General features: G+C 39.0%; 1 protein-coding gene across 3 annotated transcripts in view; it reads right to left on the reverse strand.

Annotated features, from left to right (window-relative positions):
* Positions 1-21359, reverse strand: part of hdac6 (histone deacetylase 6) — an 83382-nt gene that overhangs the window by 56537 nt on the left and 5486 nt on the right. For 2 of the 3 annotated variants that reach the window (XM_062971268.1, XM_062971269.1), the window contains exons 2-7: positions 15177-15275; positions 14777-14881; positions 12384-12472; positions 6126-6210; positions 595-635; positions 395-491 (exon numbers count right to left, since the gene is read on the reverse strand). In XM_062971268.1, coding sequence (XP_062827338.1) covers positions 395-491; positions 595-635; positions 6126-6210; positions 12384-12472; positions 14777-14881; positions 15177-15239 — 480 coding nt within the window. In that variant the 5' untranslated portion in view covers positions 15240-15275. Of the gene's footprint in view, positions 1-394; positions 492-594; positions 636-6125; positions 6211-9825; positions 9857-12383; positions 12473-14776; positions 14882-15176; positions 15276-21359 lie in introns of those variants that run through there. The other variant, XM_062971270.1, reaches the window with a different exon arrangement.

Consider the following 21359-nt stretch of genomic DNA (forward strand, 5'->3'; position numbering starts at 1 on the left):
AGAGGTCTAAGGCTGCTGTGGATCAAAGGCCTAAAACATCTTATGGGCTGTGGTTCCACAACCTTGTTTTAACCATTGTTGGCCTAAATTCATCCGCTCTCACATTTCTCTACTTTGTCCAGGTTTTGCTGCACAGTAGGCACATCATAGCAACCGCATCAGAGAAGAAATACAGTCCGCCCTCCACATTTGTAGGTTTGGCTTTTGCAGTTTTCATTATTTGCAGATTTGATCAATATGTTTTCTCTAGGAAACTCTGGGTCCTTCAATATGACTTTGTGATCAACTTTTGCCACCAAGTTGAGTTGGAGAATCTAGAGATTCCTAGACAGAAAGCAGACTTGTGCTTCACCAGTTTTATATCTCAAACACATACAACTCTGGGGATACTCACTGGATGTAGATAAACTGAATCAAATGTGTCTGACAGGGATTTTAGCTCAGCCTTGCTCATTGTTTCAGTTGATTTCATCAGTGCCAGGTACTCCGGACTGTTAAGAAGTATATAAATATGTCAGTAGATTAGACAATCACATATCTTGACCACTGCCCCTCTACCTTTCAAGCCCACCCAACTCCAATATTTGCTTTCACCTGTGAGCCAAAAGGATCTCTTCCTCAGAAATTTCTCGGGCCTGTAAGGAAAGAGAAATGCATGAATAGCTGCAAAAGGAAACTAGATTTCTTTTTTTTTTTTTAATTTTTTATTGAAGGGTAAGTGAAATACATAGACACAATTTTAAAAACAAATGACAGTGAGGGATAACTAAGAAGGGAAATAAAGGGAATGGGAGGGAGTGGCAGAGAACAAACACATAAGGATCAACACGGAAGGGGTGAGGGTACAGTGAAGACTTCCATTCTATCCCCTTTTCGAAAAACAAGTTCATTAATATATAATTGTTACTATGTCCCGGTTCAATTTACTGTTTTAAGCTTTCGCTAATATATAAGTCAAATTTTTCCCAATTTGTCTTTTTAATCAGTTTTCCTCTACTTGTTTTCAAATAAAAAGTTAATTTGTCCATGTCTTTAATTTCTTCTACCTTTTCCAACCAGTTTTCCAGTTGCGGAATCTCGTCTGTTTTCCATCTTTTTGCAATTATTATTCTTGCTGCAGTGCATATGTACATAAATAGTTTATCATCATTAGTATCTAATTTCAGCGATATATCTGATAGTCCCAATAAGTAGTACTCAGGTTTCATTGGGAATTTCACATTCAAAATTTTTTGCGACTCTACGTGGATCATTTTCCAAAATTTTTGTAACCTTTCACATGTCCACCATACATGAAAAAATGTCCCTTCCTGCTTTTTACACTTCCAACACTTATTCTGGTAATTTTTATACATTGAATTTAACTTTTTAGGGGTCATATACCATCTGTGGAATATCTTTAGCCAATTTTCTTTTAAATCCCATGCATAGGTATATTTTAACTTCTTATTCCAAATTTGTTCCCATTCTTCCATTCTTATTGGGCGGCCAATATTTTTTGCCCATCTAATCATACAATTTTTCACTAATTCAGTTTCCGTAGACCAACCTAGCAACATATTATAAATCTTAGAGATTTCCTTCCTGCTTGTCGATAAGATTTTATCCCATGTACTCTCTTCTCCACTGAAACCTACTATTTTATCCTTTATAAATTGCTCTTTAATGTGCGCATACTGGAACCAGGAAATACTTTTAAAACTATCTTTCAATTCTTCCTGAGGTTTTAATTCATATTTACCCTCCTTTTTCTTCAAAAGATCTTTATATTTGGGCCAATTCTTCCATCTTAGTATATTTCTCTGATTCGCTTCCAGCGACGAGATCCATAACGGGGTTTTATTATATAAAAAATTCTTATATTTCTCCCAAATTTTGATTAAGGATGCTCTAATGAAATGATTTCCAAAATTTTTCTCTACCGCTCGTTTTCCATACCACAGGTATGCATGCCATCCTCTACGCAAATCGAACCCCTCAAGGGTTAAGGTGTTTTCATCCGCCAGGGTGACCCATTCCTTGACCCATTTTAGGGCGCATGCCTCATAATAGAGCTGTAAATTTGGCAGACCAAATCCCCCTTTACTTTTAAGATCTGTCATTACCTTGTAATTTACTCTTGGCTTTTTATTCTTCCAAATAAATTTGGATAACTCCTTATTCCAAATTTTAAATTGTTTTTGGTTTCGAAGAATTGGTAAGTTTTGAAATAACTGTAACATTTTTGGGAGAATGTTCATCTTAATCGTCGCTATTCGGCCTAGCAAGGATATATTTAATGATTGCCATTGTCTTAAATCTTTTTGTATTTCCGTCCATTTGTCCTGATAATTATTTTTCAGTAATTGAGCGTTTTTCGCTGTTATCCAAATACCTAAGTATTTTAGTTTTGGTGTTATCTTTAAGCCAGATAGTTCTTGTAGAGCAGCCTGATTTTTCTTGGAAATATTCTTTGTTAACATTTTTGTTTTCTGTTTATTTAATTTGAATCCAGCTAGGTTACCAAAACGTTCTATTGTCGCCATCCATTTGCTAATTTGTTGTCTTGGTTCTTCAATAATGCATATTACGTCATCCGCAAACGCCCAAATTTTATACTCCTGATTTCTTATTAATTAATAGTTCCAAAGCAAAAATAAATATAAGGGGTGAGAGTGGGCAACCTTGTCTCGTTCCTTTTTCGATCTTAAATTCCCGTGATTGTTGATTATTTATCGTTACTTTGGCCGTTTGTCTACTATATATCGCATCTATAGCATTCAGAAAATGGAAACCTATGTCTAATTCTTTAAATAATAGTTTAAAAAAAGACCAATTTAAATTATCGAATGCCTTTTCCGCGTCAATGGCTAGCAAAGCAATTTCTTTTTCATGATGGAGTTCGTAATATTCAATATGTCCACGATACATCTTACATTTTCACTCATGTTTCTACCTGGGAGAAAACCTTTTTGGTCAGGACTTATCCACTCTTTTAAAAACTCCTTAAATCTATTAGCTAGGATTGTCGTAAAAATTTTGTAGTCTGCGTTCAAGAGAGAGATTGGTCTGTAGTTTCTTATATTGGTCAAATCACTATTTTCCTTCGGGATGGCAACAATTTCTGCCTGTAGCCATGATTCGGGCATTTCCGAATTTTTTAAAACTGCATTCATGATTTTTTGTAAGTGGGGTAATGTTTCTTCTTGAAAGACTTTATAGAAATCAGCTTGAAACCCATCTGGACCCGGAGCCTTGTTCGATTTCATTGTCATTATTACTTTTCTAATCTCCTCTATTGTTATTTCTTTATTTAGAAGTTCTCTTTGTTGATCCGATATTTTTTGGAACTTAAATTCTCCTAGGTATTGAGATATCTCATTTATATTAACCTCTTCTTTTCTATATAGATTCGTATAGTACTGTTTGAATGTCTCTAATATTTCCTCGTCTGTTGTATGTATTTGACCATTCTCTATTATGTTTGTTATCTGTTGTCTTTGTTTTTTCTTTCTTATCCTTCTCGCCAACCACTGGCCCGGTTTATTTGCATTTTCGAAATTATATTGTTTAATAAATTTCAGCTGTCTGGCGGTTTCTTCTAATTCCCTTTGGGTTTTCTTTTTCTTCCAAGCTGATAGTTCTTTTGTTATTTCTTTGTTTGATGGATTTATCTTAAGATTAGATTCTTGGGATTCTATTTCTTTCTTGATTTTATTCAATTCTTCATTTTTCCTCTTGTTTCTCTCTGCCTTTTGTTGAATAAAATAACCTCTTATGACAGCTTTAAATGCATCCCATAGAGTTTGGACTCTAATTTCCGGTGTATTGTTTATTGTAAAGAATTCCTTTATCAGTTGTTTGTTAATTTTTATGTCTTCCTCTAATTTCAATAAATTTTCATCTAATCTCCATCTGTAAGTCAATGTTTTCCTATAGATCGTAATAGTTATGGGGCAGTGGTCTGATTTATCTCTAGGATGTATTTTGATTTCTTTTATTTTGGTACATAATGAATTAGAGACCCAAGCCATATCAATTCTCGCCCAGGACTTGTGCCTTGCAGAGAAAAAGGTATAGTCCTGTACTCCTGGATTGTGGATGCGCCAAGCGTCTTGTAAGTCGAATTCTTCTTTTAATTTTACAAAATTTTGTGGAATTAATCTGGATTTGACATAGTTTCTGTTTTTAGTTGAATTGCTCGTATCAAGTCCAACATCTAAAACTCCATTGAAGTCTCCCAGTATTATTAGATGGTCGAAATTTACTTTCATTATATTTTTCTTTAACTCATTCACAAAATGTTTTTTGGGACCATTTGGGGCATAGATATTGCAAATGAGGGTTTTTTGTCGATCCATGTCAATCAAAACTGCTATATATCTTCCTTCCATATCTTTAAATTGAACTGTTGCTGGGATATTTTCTTTAATATAGATTACTACGCCCCTCTTTTTTACAATATCAGACGCAATGAATTCTTTACCGATTCTCTTATTTGTTAAGTGTAATGCATGTTTAGCTAATATATGAGTCTCTTGTAGGGCCACAACATCGTATTTTCCTTTTATTAATTGAGACATTAGCGCTTTTCTTTTACATGGGGAATTTAATCCGTTGACATTGTTAGAGTAGATTTTTAAACAATACATCTGAGTTCCTTTATTCATGTTCACTTTCGGGGGGTTCATCAAATTTCATTAGCTCTTGGTCTTCGTCCGATTCTTTTCCTACTCCTGGTGGTATTTCTTCTTCTTCTTCTTCCTCTATCTCTATCTCATCTTCTTCTTCTTCTGTTTCTTCCTTTTCGTCTACCAGCCTTGTTGTTTGAGGCTGTAAACTTTTCCTAGATTTCTGATTCACCCACTCTATTCTTTCTTCAACCTTAATTTTAACAAAATTGTGAGGTAACTGAGAGCATGAATCAGTATGCCTTTTCACACTACACAATTATAGCGCTATAATTCCGTATTAACTGCCATGGTTCTGTCCTAAGGAGTCCTGAGAGTGCAGTTCAAGGAAGCATATTTACAGTTTTAGCCAGAAAGCTGCTTTAGTGCCTCAGACCTAACTACAGATCCCAAAACGCCACAAGAAATAGGTAGGCTCAGAATGCTGCAACAGAATAATGCAAGAGGGTCCTAGTTCAGGGCTTTAAAAGAGCTTCCAATATTGATCCTCATCAACAGAGCTTGGAAGTACAGTGTTCCCTCACTTATCGCTGGGGTTAGGTTCCAGGACCACCCGCAATAAGTGAAAATCCGTGAAGTAGGGACGCTATATTTATTTTAATATTTATACTTTATTTTAGTAGCTACACACTATTTTAAGTCTTTATCAACCAATCGTGTGTTGATAAATTGCCTCCTTCTCGTCCTGTTGCCACTTGGGCTCCTTTTCTCTCCCTTTGGCTTCTCCTTCCTCCCTTCATTAGACTGTAAATTGTAATTTTTTATGATCTATAATAGTCTTTTAGAGTTTATTGAAACTTATTGCGAATCCGCAAAAAGTGAACCGCGAAGTAGTGAGGGAACACTGTAGTCAAAAATAGTTTGGCAAGGTCATTAGATTTTTTTTTTCTTATTTATATATTTTTTAAAAATCCTAGGAAATGGCTATTAGCTTATTCAAAATATCCATAGTTTCACTTACATATCCTCAAAACAACAACAACCCACTATACCCAAACATTTTTGTCTCTAGGTCCTTCAATGCAATTCTATGGTATATTTCCAGTCCCAGTATAGTAAAAATACAAAGTTCAATTTTATCCACAATATCTGGTGCCCACAGAGGGTCTTGGAAGGTATCCCCAGTGGTTATGGGGGTCATAATGTTCTACTAGTATTGAATCCCCAAATAACATTTAACATTTTTACAGGAAGACACAACTAAAGCATTTCTGACACATAGCCATCTGGCTTGAGAAGGAGACTCCATCACACTTGAAGGCAACACATTCTACTGTCAAGCAACTCTTACCATCAGAAAGTTCTCCCTAATGTTTAGGTTTGCTATTAAAGTAGCATAATATTCCAAGGTCATGCTAAGATATGGATGTGAAAGTTCCCAAGTTCTCTGTAACAACTAGATTGCCTTTCTGCCCATTCCCAAATTCCTGCTTGCTCCTGGCCAATCTCTCTCACCAGCACTGGGACACAGCGCTCCAGCAGTCCACATTGCAGCAGTTTGTCTCGGATGGCCACCAGCCGCTCTGGACACTCTGGAAAACTAGAGAAGCGGAAAAAAAAGGACATGTGGGGGTAAAGAAAATACATATCAATCAGGCAGGTTGCCAAAAAAATAATTCTGGGGGTCAACAAATATAAATGAGAAAGGGATACACATCTTACCCTGAGGGAAAAAGACAGAACAACATCCATCCCAAACAAAATACATGTGGACAGAACTGATCATTCCCAGGCCAAGGCAAAATTTGAAAGGCGTCTGATTAGAGGCAGATTGGCAATCTTTTTAAAGATCCCAGTCCTTTAATCTGACAGATCAAGATTACAGCAAAACAAACAGAGTTGGGGGGAGGATGACATGACAGCAGGTTGCATCAGGGCACATATTGGTCTTTTTTAGACACTTTAGCTGCCATGCTCATAAGTGCAAAAGCAATATTCAAGAGAGGAAGACAAGAGAGGGATGCAGGAGGAGCTGGAATAGGAAGGGAAGGAGGTAAGTATAATAGTTAAGGTCCTTTAGGGCAAGTGAAGTGATGGCTGCCTCCCAGATATTCTCCCTGAATAAAAATGTTTTATTTCGTTGGAACATTTTCTGCTATATCTTTAATGGTTGCACAGAAGTAGGGTTTTCAGTAGGTGTTGCTTGTCACAGAACTAGATAACAAAGAACACATGCTGAAATTTCCTCTTTGAAACAACTACTAAAAGCACAGGAGCTCTCTCCAATTTTCATCCTGCCAACTACAGAAATCTTTTACTTTATCTCAGGTGGAGAAATGCCTTCTGCCAGCCCTGATTATTATTCAGAGGAGCAAAGGCTGCAGCCTCAGCTATCTCTCTAGTTAACTTGAGATGTTTTTTTCTGCAGAAGCTAGGGGCATGCAGTCTTTGAATCGGTCTAACAAACACTTCACTGTGGATTGCATGTTGATCTGGTGCAATAATGTGAAACTAATGTTCTACAATGCATATATTTTTTATCTAAATTAAGCTCATGCATGGGGAAGGCATCCCACCCCACTCAGAATTGAACCCCCAGGCAATGGGATCTGCCCTCTTAAGTTCTTCCTAAGATGTCGGAAGCAATTATCTAATCACTACAAAATATACCATACTATAACTGTCTGGAAACATTTTATCTCTCTCCCAAAAAACTACCATCTTAAAAACAGAGATCACATTTGCTGTAAAATGGGCACATTATCTAAGCCAGTGGTTCTCAACCTGGGGTCCCCAGATGTTTTTGGCATTCATCTCCCAAAAATCCTAACAGCTGGTAAACTAGCTGGGATTTCTGGGAGTTGCAGGCCAAAAGTATCTTGGGACCCCAGGTTGAGAGCCAATGATAAGCATTCAGAAATAAAATGAGCATAGATTTCTTCTTTAAACTGGTTTTCTTAAAACAAATCTCATATGGATAAAATGTTTTTGAAGTAGCCTCTTAAAATTACAATTAAATGTAAGGTCTGAAGATAATGCATCATAGAAAGGAACTGGATTAAAACAGTAGATTACAAGTATCTCTGTGTATGTCTATTTACAAGTAAATCCACTGAATTCAGTGCTTACTTTCAAGCAAATTACACTATGTAACACAATTTTTATCCCTGGGTTATAAATGTCATTCCTAATTGGTTCTATCATAAAAACATGAAAAAGGTTTATTAAACTGCAAAAACTTTGCAGGACATCCTGCAGAACGTTTTGCTATAGTTTTTATTTGATAAGAGTCTCAATCAATTCAACATAGTTTGTGGTAGCCACAAAAATGAAATTTCTGGAAATTTCAAAACAAATATCAAACAATTAAACAGCAAGTAACACTTTCAGACTAAGAACAGTTTTTTTTTCAAATTTTGTTACATAGTATTATTCACAGGATACGAGAAATTTAGGAAACACTTCTGCACTGCTGAATCCCATACTGTTCCAAAAACATCTATTGAGAGGAAAAAATGTCTTCTTAGACCACTGGGTCTTCACAGAGAATGCTCCCATACTCAGCTGGTAATTTATGAAATAGCCAACATGAAATGGGGAGAGGATTTGTATGAGAAATGATAAGGGTTTTGTCTAGTCAACTACCTAATCTGAGATTCTGGGAGGGGTTTGGGTGAGGTTCCCCACCCAGCCACAAACTTATTCTTCAGTAAGTCCTGTCCATTTCCACTATAATATTCGCTGATCACAAGTCAGAGGTAAGAAATGATCACTGATCTGACGTAAGAAGGTATTTAAAGACATTTCAACTTCAAATACCATTAAGCAAAAGAGCTAGGGATTTACACATCTGTATACAATTGCACAGACGCAAGTTGTGACTTCTATGCCCCAAACCTGCGATGTACAGAAGAGACTTAACCCTGAATAAACATGTCTAGATTTGAGCTGTGCTTTGGATGCCTGCTGAGCAAGCGTCCAAATTGGCTAATTATATCTGACCCTGCTCACTCTGCCCTCCCCCAAGGCCCTTAGCCCCACATTGTTACCATGTTTTCCTGAAAATAAGACAGTGTCTTATATTAATTTTTGTTCCCAAAGACACGCTATTTTGTTCCCTCCTTCTCCTTCGCGTCGCATGTGCCTTCCTCGGCGACTGCAGATCCCTCCTCCTGGGTCTTACTTTTCGGGGATGTCTTATATTTGTCAAATCACCAAAACCTCTACTAGGCCCTATTTTCAGGAGATGTCTTATTTTCAGGGAAACATGGTAGAAGGGGCTTCCAAGCCAACTTCTCAAATTGGATTTCAACCCCATAATCGGAGGAAAATCATGTTAGCAGCTTTATTCTATGCATATTTACTCAGAATAAAGTTTCCCCATGTTCATCAGAGGTTGCTTTCAAGTAAGAGTGGGCATAAGCATTGAAATCTCTACGAGGGCTATCCAGAAAGTAGGCTACGTTTTAGATTTTAAAAAGATCAAAGTATAGGATAAATAATTTATCATATGCAGCTGAAAGACACATCCCAAAACTACAATCTCATGTAATCCCCATTTAAATTTAGCCACCTTTCTTATAGATAAATGAGTTTGAAAAGTACTGCACCAGTAAATTTGCCGCCTCTCTCCTCCATTTCCAACAATGGGGGTGTGGCTGGCAGCGCAGCGTTTTGGCTACGCTGCAGGAAGGGAGAAGGGGGAAGAGCTGACGACAGAAGCGGGGAATTTACTGGTGCAGTACTTTTCAAACTCATTTATCTATAAGAAACGTGGCTAAATTTAAATGGGGATTACATGAGATTGTAGTTTTGGGATGTGTCTTTCAGCTGCATATGGTAAATGATTTATCCTATACTTTGATCTTTTTAAAATCCAAAACGTAGCCTACTTTCTGGATAGCCCTCGTATTATAAGATTGCAGGCACTTTTTAAAAAATGGGGAATGCTGCATGAGGTAAAAACAAGATGTTTGTTTCAGGAATTAAGACCTAAAAAGGAACAGTCATAGGGTCAGAATCAGGACTGGGTATTAAGGGCAATAGAAGGAACCAAAACAATAGAGAAATACAGCATAGTGGGTCACCATGTGGAGAGTACATGATGGGGTTGTGTCGAGACTATGCTGAAAGAGTGAGCAAAGTGGGATGAAATCAAACCACCATAGATTTACAGGCAGCACAGAAGGGGGTAAGATCAGGATTATATATTTACCCACATCCAAACCAAGGGTACTTTTCCCCCCCTGCCAGGAAAAAAATAATCAATGGTTTTGGAATTTGGAAACATACATTAGATTCTCCCAACTGCTTATATAGAGCACGTAATGGGAAATGTAGTCCAACAAGCTCTGAGGGCTACAACAGTCTGATCCAGTTTAGCATGCATCTTGAAAACAATCCATTCACCCCCTCCCTCCCTCCCAATTTCTCGTCTCACCTTTTAAAGGATTCAAATTTTGGTAAAAGCAAGTATAAAAAGTTCAATGGTGAATCATGACTGCATATACAGAAAGCTTAAAAATGGAGGCATAACATTTTGGTCAGGTACAATCATCCTTCCAAAATTAAGGGAAAGAAAGGGCAGAAGATACTTTATACCAACTCCTAGTAGAAGCTAGCAGCCCAAGGTGCTGAGTAGGAGGTACCTGGAACATCACTAATCCATCTCACAATAGATACCCCACAGTTCTAATTTTTAGAGATGCCTGTTCAGACCAGATGTGATATTAGGATTGCTAAAAGGGCCAAGCATAAATGAGTCTGAGGTTTGATGCAATGAGGAAGAATAAGGTCTGAGCACAGTGGTGAAACCTAAAATTGGCTCAAAAATGACATTTTGGGGTTGATTATCTCCAATTTTAGAAATGAGCCATAAGTCTACTGAAATCAAAAATGGAGGATATATGACTCTCCAGATGTTGCCTGAACGCAATTTCAATTATGACTCAACACTGGTTGGCTAGGGCGGGCAGCCAGAAATTCTCAGGAGACAATATCTGGAAGGCTATATGTTCTCCATCCCTAGCATGCACTGGGAAAGAATTGGGCCATGGTTGGGATGCTGTATTATTAATTTTATGGCAATTTGTACTGGGTTGTATTGATTTTTAAATTGGACTTTTGTATTGTGTTTTTTTTTATCTTAACAGTTGTTATCATTAATATGTGATGTAATTTTACCTCTATTTTATGTGTTATGGCACTCTATGTGCTTCTGTAGACACCCCGAGTCCTTCTGGAGTGCCTACAGATGGTAGCAGAGTATAAATATATTATTATTATTATTATTATTATTATTATTGTTGTTGTTGTTGTTGTTGTTGTATGACACAGCAAACAAGTTAGATATTTTTATCCTTTACAATTTTATCTTGTAAATTGCCTAGAGCATCTTGGATGGAGGGCGATTAATAAGTAATTAAATGATGATGATGATATGCTGGATTTTGAATCACAAAATCACAAGTCGAACACTTCCCAAGTGTCTAGGACTGTGTGATGTATTTTCGGATGATGCGAGCAGATCCCAGTAGGGTGACCTTTTGCAGTTGGCAGATCATAATTTTGTCAATGCCTATTGTTTCCAAATTCCGGCTAAGATCTTTTGGCACAGCACCCAATGTGCTGATCACCACCGGGACCACCTGCACTGGTTTTTGCCAGAGTCTTTGAAGTTCAATCTTGAGGTCCTGATAGTGGTTGAGTTTTTCCTGTTGTTTTTCATCAATCCGACTGTCACCTGGGATGGCATCATTATTATTATTGATACAGATTTTGTCAAATTTAGAGGAGATCCACTGAAATCTGTGACTAACTTAACCTTCACCAATTCCAATAGACCCACTATTCCTGGATCTGGATCCATTTTTTAACAATGTGAAGTTTTTACAATTCTTGATCAGAAAAACTACCACATTAATTACTTTTAGCCTTGTTGTGTTTTAAGCTTGAAATGAGTGACAATTTAAGAGTGAGAAAATTGCTTGATAGGGGCAAAAATCCATAATAAGCAACTAAATCTAGAAGTGCAGGTTAAAATTACATGGACATTATGGCTATGATCAGCTCCTTCCTAAACATGCTGACTCGAACTAAACATGGGAGTTGCAATGTTAGCAGATCCCAATGGATCTGACAAAGATCCACAACATGGTTCCAGCAGTGACCTGCAGATGTCCACAACTTTCCCTTTATTTGGGCTTCAGCATCTGGTTCAAACATCTATTATCTCCAGCCACAGTTTTTCCATAAAGCTGCCATGGCTCAAGATATAAACAGACAAACAGATCTTCCATCAATTTGTCTAATTATGCCTTTTGAAATCAGTCTGCTTCAGATAAAATAAACATGCCAAAGTCTCCTGAAAGAACTGCCTGAAAGCTAATCAAAGTTACAACTCCACTACAGTAGAGTCTCACTTATCCAAGCCTCGCTTATCCAAGCCTCTGGATAATCCAAGCCATTTTTGTAGTAAATATTTTCAATATATCGTGATATTTTGGTGCTAAATTCGTAAATACAGTAATTACTACATAGCATTACTGCGTATTGAACTACTTTTTCTGTCAAATTTGTTGTATAACATGATGTTTTGGTGCTTAATTTGTAAAATCTTAACCTAATTTGATGTTTAATAGGCTTTTCCTTAATCCCTTCTTATTATCCAAGATATTCACTTATCCAAGCTTCTGCCGGCCCATTTAGCTTGGATAAGTGAGACTCTACTGTATTAGAGTCAAGGATCACAAACCCCTCCTTCATGCCAAATACCTTTCATCCCATGGACAGCAAAACTCTGTCATCCGTTCATCAAACACCAGGCCCGTTCCTACTGGCACTGTACATTCTGTTGTGAGATCCTGGTACGAAAAAACAATATTAAACAGGGTATGAATAGGAAAATAATGTCTTTTAGCACTAATCTTCCTTTTCTAATTTTTTTTTTACATCTCATCCACTTGAGGTCACATCTTGCTTTCCCTTCTCAAAAAGCAGGGCTTTGTAAACCTTTTTCCACTTGCAATCCCTTTCTGCCCAAGAACATTTTGCATGGCCACAGGTAAAGGTAAAGGTTTTCCCTAACATTAAGTCCAGTCGTGTCCGACTCTGGGGGTTGGTGCTCATCTCCATTTCTAAGCCAAAGAGCTGGTGTTGTCCAAAGACACCTCCAAGGTCATGTGGCCGGCATAACTGCATGGAGCTCCATTACCTTCCCGCCAGTGCGGTACCTATTGATGTACTTACATTTGCATGTTTTCAAACTGCTAGGTTGGCAGAAGCTGGGGCTAATAGTAGAAGCTCACTCTGCTCCCCAGATTCAAACCGCCGACCTTTCAGTCAGCAAGTTCAGCAGCTCAGGGTTTAATCCGCTGTGCCACTGGCGGCTCCAGGTATAGAAAGTAGGTATACAAATCAACAAATATGCTGATAATAAACCAGCATTTGCAAAGCTTGCGAAGACAGCCGATTTCCCTTTTTATAAAGTACAGCTGAAGCATTTTTCTACAGAGACCACTGTAAATACTCCAATTTGTTGCTAATAGATTTGTGCAAATGGGGGGCGTTCAGAAACCTGTTACTATTGCCAAATATTCTGTAACCCCAACATTGAGCTAAGGGGTCACTGAGGCATTGTAGGTCAGAACCTGTAGCTTAAGAAGCATGCTCTATACTAACAGTAAGCCTGCCCCATCTACACTACCACATAATGCAATTAAACTGCATTATGAAACTTCTTTATATGACAGAGGATGGGGCCAAAGAGCGATTTATTTTCTGAAGGCCATTGTTTATGTAGCAAAATGACACCATCCATCATTCACAAAGGCTGACCACCATTCACAAAAGCTGATTGCTGACTTACTTGTGGGGCAGAAAACCTGAATGAGGGGAAATGGAAAGGCAAAGGGCACAGCTGGCTGTCATTCTGATCAGGTGCACCCTGATCAACAACATTTTGTTGTGGAGCACAATAAAGAAAGGTATTTCTGTGCATATGTATAATGTATCTTTTCATTACCCCTGAGCAAAAGGGCATAGGGTCCTTCCAGACAGGCCCTTTATCCCAGGATCTTATTTCAGGTTTTCTGTTTATCCCAGATTATCTGGCAGTGGGGACTCATATAATCCAGTTTAATGCAGAAAACCTGAGATCTGATCGTAGCATGTAGGGCCGCCTGTCAATCATCAAGTTTGGTTCCGCCCCTTGTTCAGGGCTCTGAAAGGGAAGGAGCCATTTTTAAGTTAGTCTCACTAAGGAAGCTAAGCTATAGGGCGTAGACCAGCTCGTCCTGTAGAAAAGTTTCATATCTCATTAACATCCGGGGATATAGAACATCCGAGAAAACAGAAACGGAAATTCCAGGGGAAAAGGTCCCAAAGGCTCTGTCTGAGAGCTTACAGCCTCTCAGCCTCACAACTCCTGAGGGAAACAGCCCTAGAGTTTCCAAAGAAATCTCAGAGAGAGAATGGCACCACGGATCCATGGAACCCAAGCTGAAACATCCACAAGCCTTTGTTGGTAGGTCCACGCGATACCCAGACGCACTTGGAATCAGTAGTGGGTCTCACATCAGCTAGGCCCATATGATAGACAACCTGGAAGAGGTTATAAGAGGGTTTTCACAGTTATCCAAAGCCAATCGCCTGTCCCTTGGGGACAAGACTGAAAGGGCCAACAGTCTGTTAAGGAAACCTTGAAGTGTTATTTGATTCCTTGAAGATTTGTTATTTGTTCAACAATAAAGACTTTGTTATCTTATTAAAGACTCAAAGGACTATCCTTTTCAGGAAAATCCTCAAGAACCTTTCACTGAGGTGCCCTGACTTCCCGCTGGCCATAAAGACAAATTTACAGGCCCAGCACGTGACAGAACATTAACTAACGCCTCTCTTTAAAAAAAAACAGCTCCCCAAAAATTGAAAAATGTTAAAACTGCCTCATCCAGTGTTGCTGACATTGTCACTGAAAGATTTTACTTACACTGCTATTGGAAATACTTCTTTTGTGACAGTCCCTAGAATCCCTCAAGCATCATGACCACTGCCATACTGGATGGGTGATTCTGGAAGTCAGCTTTTATAACCCTTGCATCCTTCTTACTTTCTCCTCTCTTTTAGAGTCAAGGAAGAACTCCAGAGTGCTTTCCCAGGGCTTAACCTACCAACCGCTGCATGCTCGCAAGCAGTTCCTCCGCATCTTTGTTCAACCGCTTGGCCCGTCCTTTCCTCTTGGCCTCTGGCAAACCTCCCTTTCTGTTCGCTTTTTTCTGGGGAAGCCGAGAGATGAGAGACGCTGTCAGTTTGATGTATATCCAGTTTTTACAAATCATTTATGACAGTTGCTTCTCCCATGCAACTTTACAATCACAGAACTGGAAGAGACTACGAGAACCATCCAGTCCAAAACTTTGCCATTCAGGAAATACACAATCAAAGCAAAATAATAATCATTATCATGGTAAAACTTTATTTTTATACCGTCCTATCTCCCCGAAGGGATTCAGGGCAGTGGGACACAAAGGACTAATCACTGCCTCCCAACACCATAATAAGTTACTTTACCAGAGGTGCCCGAGGTACAGATGGAGGATCCAATATAGGGTCATTTCCCAAATCTGAAGCCATTACAGGGGCAACAGATGCCCCCCGCCAACTCCGGTCCTGTAGAAGACAAGAACACAAACATGCCTTGTTATAGATTCTGGATTTTATAGATTCTGGATACCCCATATCAGGTATGGGCAAACTTGGGCCCTCCAGGTGTTTTGAACTTGATCTCAGTCAACACCACAGATTCAAACATCAGGTTAGCCTAAAACTCACTAACCACACATAAAGAGAGACCCGACGAGAGATTAAGGTTCCAGTCCTCAATCAGCTATAGGTTCATTCTGTACCTTCCAGTTGTTTCCAGTTTACAGCCACCCTAGTGCAAAGCTATTAGAGGTCTTTCTTGCCAAGATTTGTTCAGAAGGAGTTTGTCATTGCCTATCTCGGGTCCTTCTACATTCCCATGTAAAATCCAGATTATCTGCTTTAAACTGGATTATATGGCAGTGTAGACTCAGATAATCCAGTTCAAAGCTGATAATGTGCATTATCTGCTTTGATAATCTGGATTATATGGCAGTGTAGAAGGGTCCTCATAGGCTGAAAGTGTATGATTTGCCCAAGGGGGTTTCCATGGCTGAACAGGGACACAACCTCTGGTTCCCCAGACTCCTTTCTAGCCCAACACTCAAAATACTACACCACACTGGGGCCAATCTCTCCTTCAGTCTGATCTACCTGAAATACAGGGATAAAGTGGGTAGGAGCAAAACCTTTGTTCCCTCTTTGAACTCACTGGAACAAAGACAGGACATAAACATACTGCAACTCACAAATAGATTTAAAAATATAAAAGGCATCACTCATGTAGAATAAGAATCTATATCCCATTTAGGATTCTCTGAGCGACCTCAAGAAACAACCCCAGCTGCCCCTTCAATTTTAGGATTATTATGGGAAATCTGCCCTCAAGAGAAGAAGTCTCCCTCTGCCCTAGAATTAGCCCGTCAGTTCCTATTATCTGGGATTCATTACTGTCAGGCTAGACAATGTCTGTAAGGTAATAGTGTAATAGGACACACTGAACACAGGGGGAGGGAGGGAATGCAAAAAGGAAAAAGAGGCAAAGGGCTGTCATTGCGGGCTGTCAATTAGAGAGAAGGATGCATGTATGCTATAAAGACAAAGCAGTAACGTGAGTTTTTAGAAAAATCTGAACTGGGAAATTTTCCAGAGCTCTAAGTAAAATTTTTTGATCCAGCATATTTTGCTTTAAATATTATCTTCAAATATACTCAAAGTTTTATGTGGAAATTATTTTACTGGAATATTCTTTCACTCTGTAATACTGTTCCATTTCAATTTAGGAAAAAAAGATTCAGTATAACTAGTTTAACACTATTTCACTAGTTTGTTGTTTGTTTTTATTTGATGCTTAGACCATAGGTCTTTCACATACAAGGCAAACAAATAAAAACATGAAAACCAGATTATTAAATACAATATAAAATAATAATAAGGCACACCAATGAAAGAAACTGATTGGTCAAATTTTGAGGAATACGCAAGATCAAGAACGACCCAAGAGGGGTGGGTGACCTAAGAAACAGGAAACCCAAAAAAAGAAAAAGAAGAGGGCGGAAAGGGAAAGGGAAAGGAAAGGGAAAGAAAGAGAAAAAAGAAGAAAGGGAGAAGAGGGGAAAGAGGAAGAAAAGGGGAAAGAAAAAAGAAAATAGCACCGCAAAATAATACCCAAAGAAGAGAGGACCTCCCTTCTCTGAGAATATCAAGGATCTCCAACAAACAAACAACAAACTACAGGGATCATCAAGAGACGATACTTCACCACAAAATCAATCATTTCACTAACTCCCCCACATGCACCCCCACCCCCATTTTTCCTGCATGATATCCCTCTCCCCCCCCCCAAATTACTCCTAATTTCTACCCCTACTCTTCCCTTACAACAAATTGATCTTTATTGATCACTATCATGTACCAAAAGTTATCAATACAAATTAAATTTAAAAAAATAATAATAACTTTATTCTTATACCCCGCCCCATCTCGCCGAAGGGACTCGGGGCGGCTTACATGAGGCCAAGCCCGGACACAACAATATAAAAGCAAAAGCAAAACAATAAAACAATTCAATCAGCAATAAAACATCAACAACGATAAAAACAGTCATAAAAAGTCACATACAAAAATAAAATCTTAAAATCCCAAGGATCACCATTAAAATCCTATATAAATCATTAAAATGCTACATATATCAATGGTGAGATATGCCCTTAAAATACAACATAAGATAGTGCATGGACTAGCACCCGCATAATTAAAAACCAGGTAAAACCAAGTGAATATAGCATTGTTAAAACTTAAGCAGGGAACACCTTGGATATAAACAATCACTGTTAGTTAAAAGCATCCCCAGCACAGTCAACTGCAATTTCAGAAACTATTTGAACATCTTATTTTACTAGTTGTAAATCTTTGGACTCCGGCAACTTATCACATTTTCTCTTTATTGTTTACACTAGCGAAACATTGAGAAACAAGATTTTCTGTGAAAGAGGAACTAGCTTAGCAGCACATTCATTTGTGATTCTGTTCCTCTGGTTTGCCTCTTTTGAAGAATAGTGAGAACTTTATATACAATATTTAAGTCCACCTTGGAAAAATATACCATCTGCAGAAAATATTCCACTCTGCATTTCTCTATTATATCCAAGATTCATTATGATGTCAAAATGTTTACTCTGACAAAATTAGCCCCTACTGAGTTCTCGAAGCAGTTTGGGACAAGAATCACAAATAAAATCTATTTTAGCACATCCACACATGTACAGAGTTCCCTAAAGTTGATGCAAACAGCTGGAAATTAAAGCCAGATCATGCCTCAAATTCTAAACAAGAAAATTTTCTTAAGTTTGTTGTCAAAGGCTTTCATGGCTGGAATCACTGGGTTGCTGTATTTATTTATTTATTTGCTACATTTATATGCCGCCCTTCTCACCCCAAAGGGGACTCAGAGCGGCTTACAAATTAAATTTACATACAATATTATATTAGTATAGTACAATACTGGTAACAAATTACTATACTGTACTGTATCAACATATTGTAATATTATTAGTAATATTACATGTAAAATATGATATATAATTAATATTATTATATTGTATTATTAGTATTATATCGTATTACAATATAATATTATGAATATTATATGTATATACAATATGTTATAATTATTACATATTATTGTAAATTATATTGTATATATATATATTCATATATAAACACACACACACATATGTGTGTGTGTGTGTGTGTGTATATATATATATATACATACATACATATATATACATATATATAAAACTAGCATAGCATGTTATTGCGGATAGGGGCCTCCAGCTGATGCAAAGTTTTCTGTAAGTTTTCTGGGCTGTATGGCCATGTTCCAGAATGCTTCTGCAATGGCCCTACAGCTCAGAAAACTCACAGCAACCCAGCTTCATTAATTTCTTTGAATTTTAGAGGATAATTGCTCAATAAAAATCCTTCAATAATAATAATAATTTTATCTCTTACCCACCTCTCCTTGTGGCTCGAGGCAGGTTACAGAATAACTAAAACATACAAACATTGTAAAAACACCACAAATACACATATTATTTCTTTCTATAAAAGATACATATTAAAATGTATTTCTAGAAAATACATATTAAAATACACAAAGCAGAGATTAAACGAAAGACATTAGTTGAAAATTCATGCTTAAAAACTGGCTATGAAGGCCTGGCAGAAGAGATAGGTCTTTAGATGTTTTTAAAATTCTGACAGCTCATTTAGCTGTCAAAGCTCTTCCGGCAGCTCCTCTGAGTGATGGCCACCAGTCGAGTTCTGGCTGGTTGGAGTAGCCGCCCCCCAGAGGACCTCAGCTTTTGGGGTGAATTGTACAAGAGAAGGTGATCCTTTAGGTGATCTGGACTCAAACCATATAGGGTGTAAAACTCAAAATACCTTCTACTTTATATTTTAGATGTGGGCGAAACGTCAGGAGAGAATACTTCTGGAACATGGCCACACAGCCCGAAAGACATACAACAACCCTGTGATCCCAGCCATGAAAGCCTTCGACAACACCTTCTACTTTGCTCAGAAACTCATTGGCAGCCAGTGGAGTGACTATAGTATGGGTGTAATATGCTCACTTCTAGATGTTCCTGTAGCCAATGTGGCTGCCATATTTTGAACCAACTGGAGTTTCTGAACTTGGTACAAAGGTAGCTCAATGTAAAGTGCAGTGCAGAAGTCCAAATCTGAGGTTACCAGGGCATGCACTACCACATTCAGGTTCTCCAAATCTAGGAAGGGGCGCAGCTGGTGTATCAGCCAAAGCTGATAGTAAGCACTCGTGACCCTCATATCTACCTGGGCTGACATTTGGAGAGAGGGATCGAGGAGAACTCCCAAACTATGGACACAGTCTTTCAGGAGGAATGTAATCCCATCTAGAACTGGCTGGCACACCTCCATTCCCAGATTAGGACCAGAGGCGGTCCAACCGCCAGGCAATCTAGACATTTGCCTGTGGCACCATCGTCCTGGGGGCGTCGTCGAGGCCCACGGGAGGGTGGCACTACCCCCCACCTCCTTCACCTTCGGGACAGGCCTTCCCGCCACGGCCTGGGCCTTGTCGCCATGCGGCCCGTGCAGCCTGCCCCCACCATGCAGCCCGTACGGCCTGGCCACGCCTCCTGGCCCATGCAGCTTGGCCATGCCTCCCGCGCGGCCTGACCCTTCTCGCCGCGGCCTGGGCCTTGCTGCCATGCGCCCCGCGCCACTGCCCCCCCCCCCCACTCTGCCGGGGGGGGGGGGGGGCGGCGGCGCAAAAATTACCTTTGCCTACTACATTAAAATACCTAAGGACGGCTCTGATTAGGACCCTTGATGGCAAGCCCTGTGTCTTGTTTGGATTCAGTTTCAATTTGTTTTTCTCATCCAGTCCATTACCTCCTCCAGGCATTCATTCAGAGGAGACACACTATTCAACCTCTGCTTAAAAGCTTCCAAAGAAGGAGAATCCATCACACACCGAGGCAGAGAGTTCCACTGCTGAACAACTCTCCCAGTTAGAAAGTTCTTCCTAATGTCCAAGTGGAAGCTCCTTTCCTGTAGTTTGAAGCTGTTGTTCCATTGTGTCCTAGTCTCCAGGGCAGCAGGAAAAAAAGCTTGCTCCCTCTTCCCTATGACTTCCCCTCACACATGTCTGTCATACATACATGGCTGTCATGTCTCCTCTCAGCCTTCTCTTCTGCAGGCTAAATATGCCCAGCTCTTTAAGCCGCTCCTCATAGAGCTTGTTCATTTTAGTCATCCTTCTCTGGACACATTCCAGCTTGTCAACATCTCCCTTCAAATGCAGTGCCCAGAATTGGACACAGTATTTCAGGTGCGTTCTGACCATGGAGGAATAGAGGAGTAGAAGGACTTCCCTGGATCTAGACACTAGACTCCTATTTATGCAGACCAAAATCCCATTCGCTTTTTTAGCTGCTGCATAACACTGTTGGCTCATGTTTTACTTGTTGTCCATGAGAACTACAATGCTATCGAGCTAAACGCCCCCCATTCTGTATCTTTGCAAATGGAGGATCTGCTGTCCCTGTTGAAGTTCATTTTGTTAGTTTCAGCCCATCTCTCTAATCTGTTAATTCTGCTCCTGTTTTCTGGAGTATTAGCTATCCCTCCCAACTTGATGTCATCTGCAAACTTGGTGATCATGCCTTCTAACCCTTTATCTACGTCATTAATAAAAGTGTTGAAAAGAACCGGGCCCAGGATGGAACCCTGGGGCACTCCAGTCATCACTTCTTGATGGCTGGAACATTGAGAGTCTACATTGACATATTCTCTGTGGATGGGGTGCATGACCCCGTGAAAGTGAAAAACTGCAAATAAAGAAATTGCTTCCTTATGTTTTACTTGAGAGAATACCTCTTTAGGAATTTCTACATCCTCCAACATGACTGGAGGAAGTTGGTCACAGAGTCACACTCAAAGATCTAGAGATTCCTTGAAAGAACTAAGGATTAAACAAATCCATGAATAAGACTGTCCAACACACATTTTGGTGCCTCAAATGAGAGCCCTGTTTCTGGGTATTTTGGAGCTGCCAGTTCC

Source organism: Anolis carolinensis, chromosome 2 (genome assembly GCF_035594765.1).
Source record: "Anolis carolinensis isolate JA03-04 chromosome 2, rAnoCar3.1.pri, whole genome shotgun sequence".
NCBI classification, from domain to species: Eukaryota; Metazoa; Chordata; class Lepidosauria; order Squamata; family Dactyloidae; genus Anolis; species Anolis carolinensis.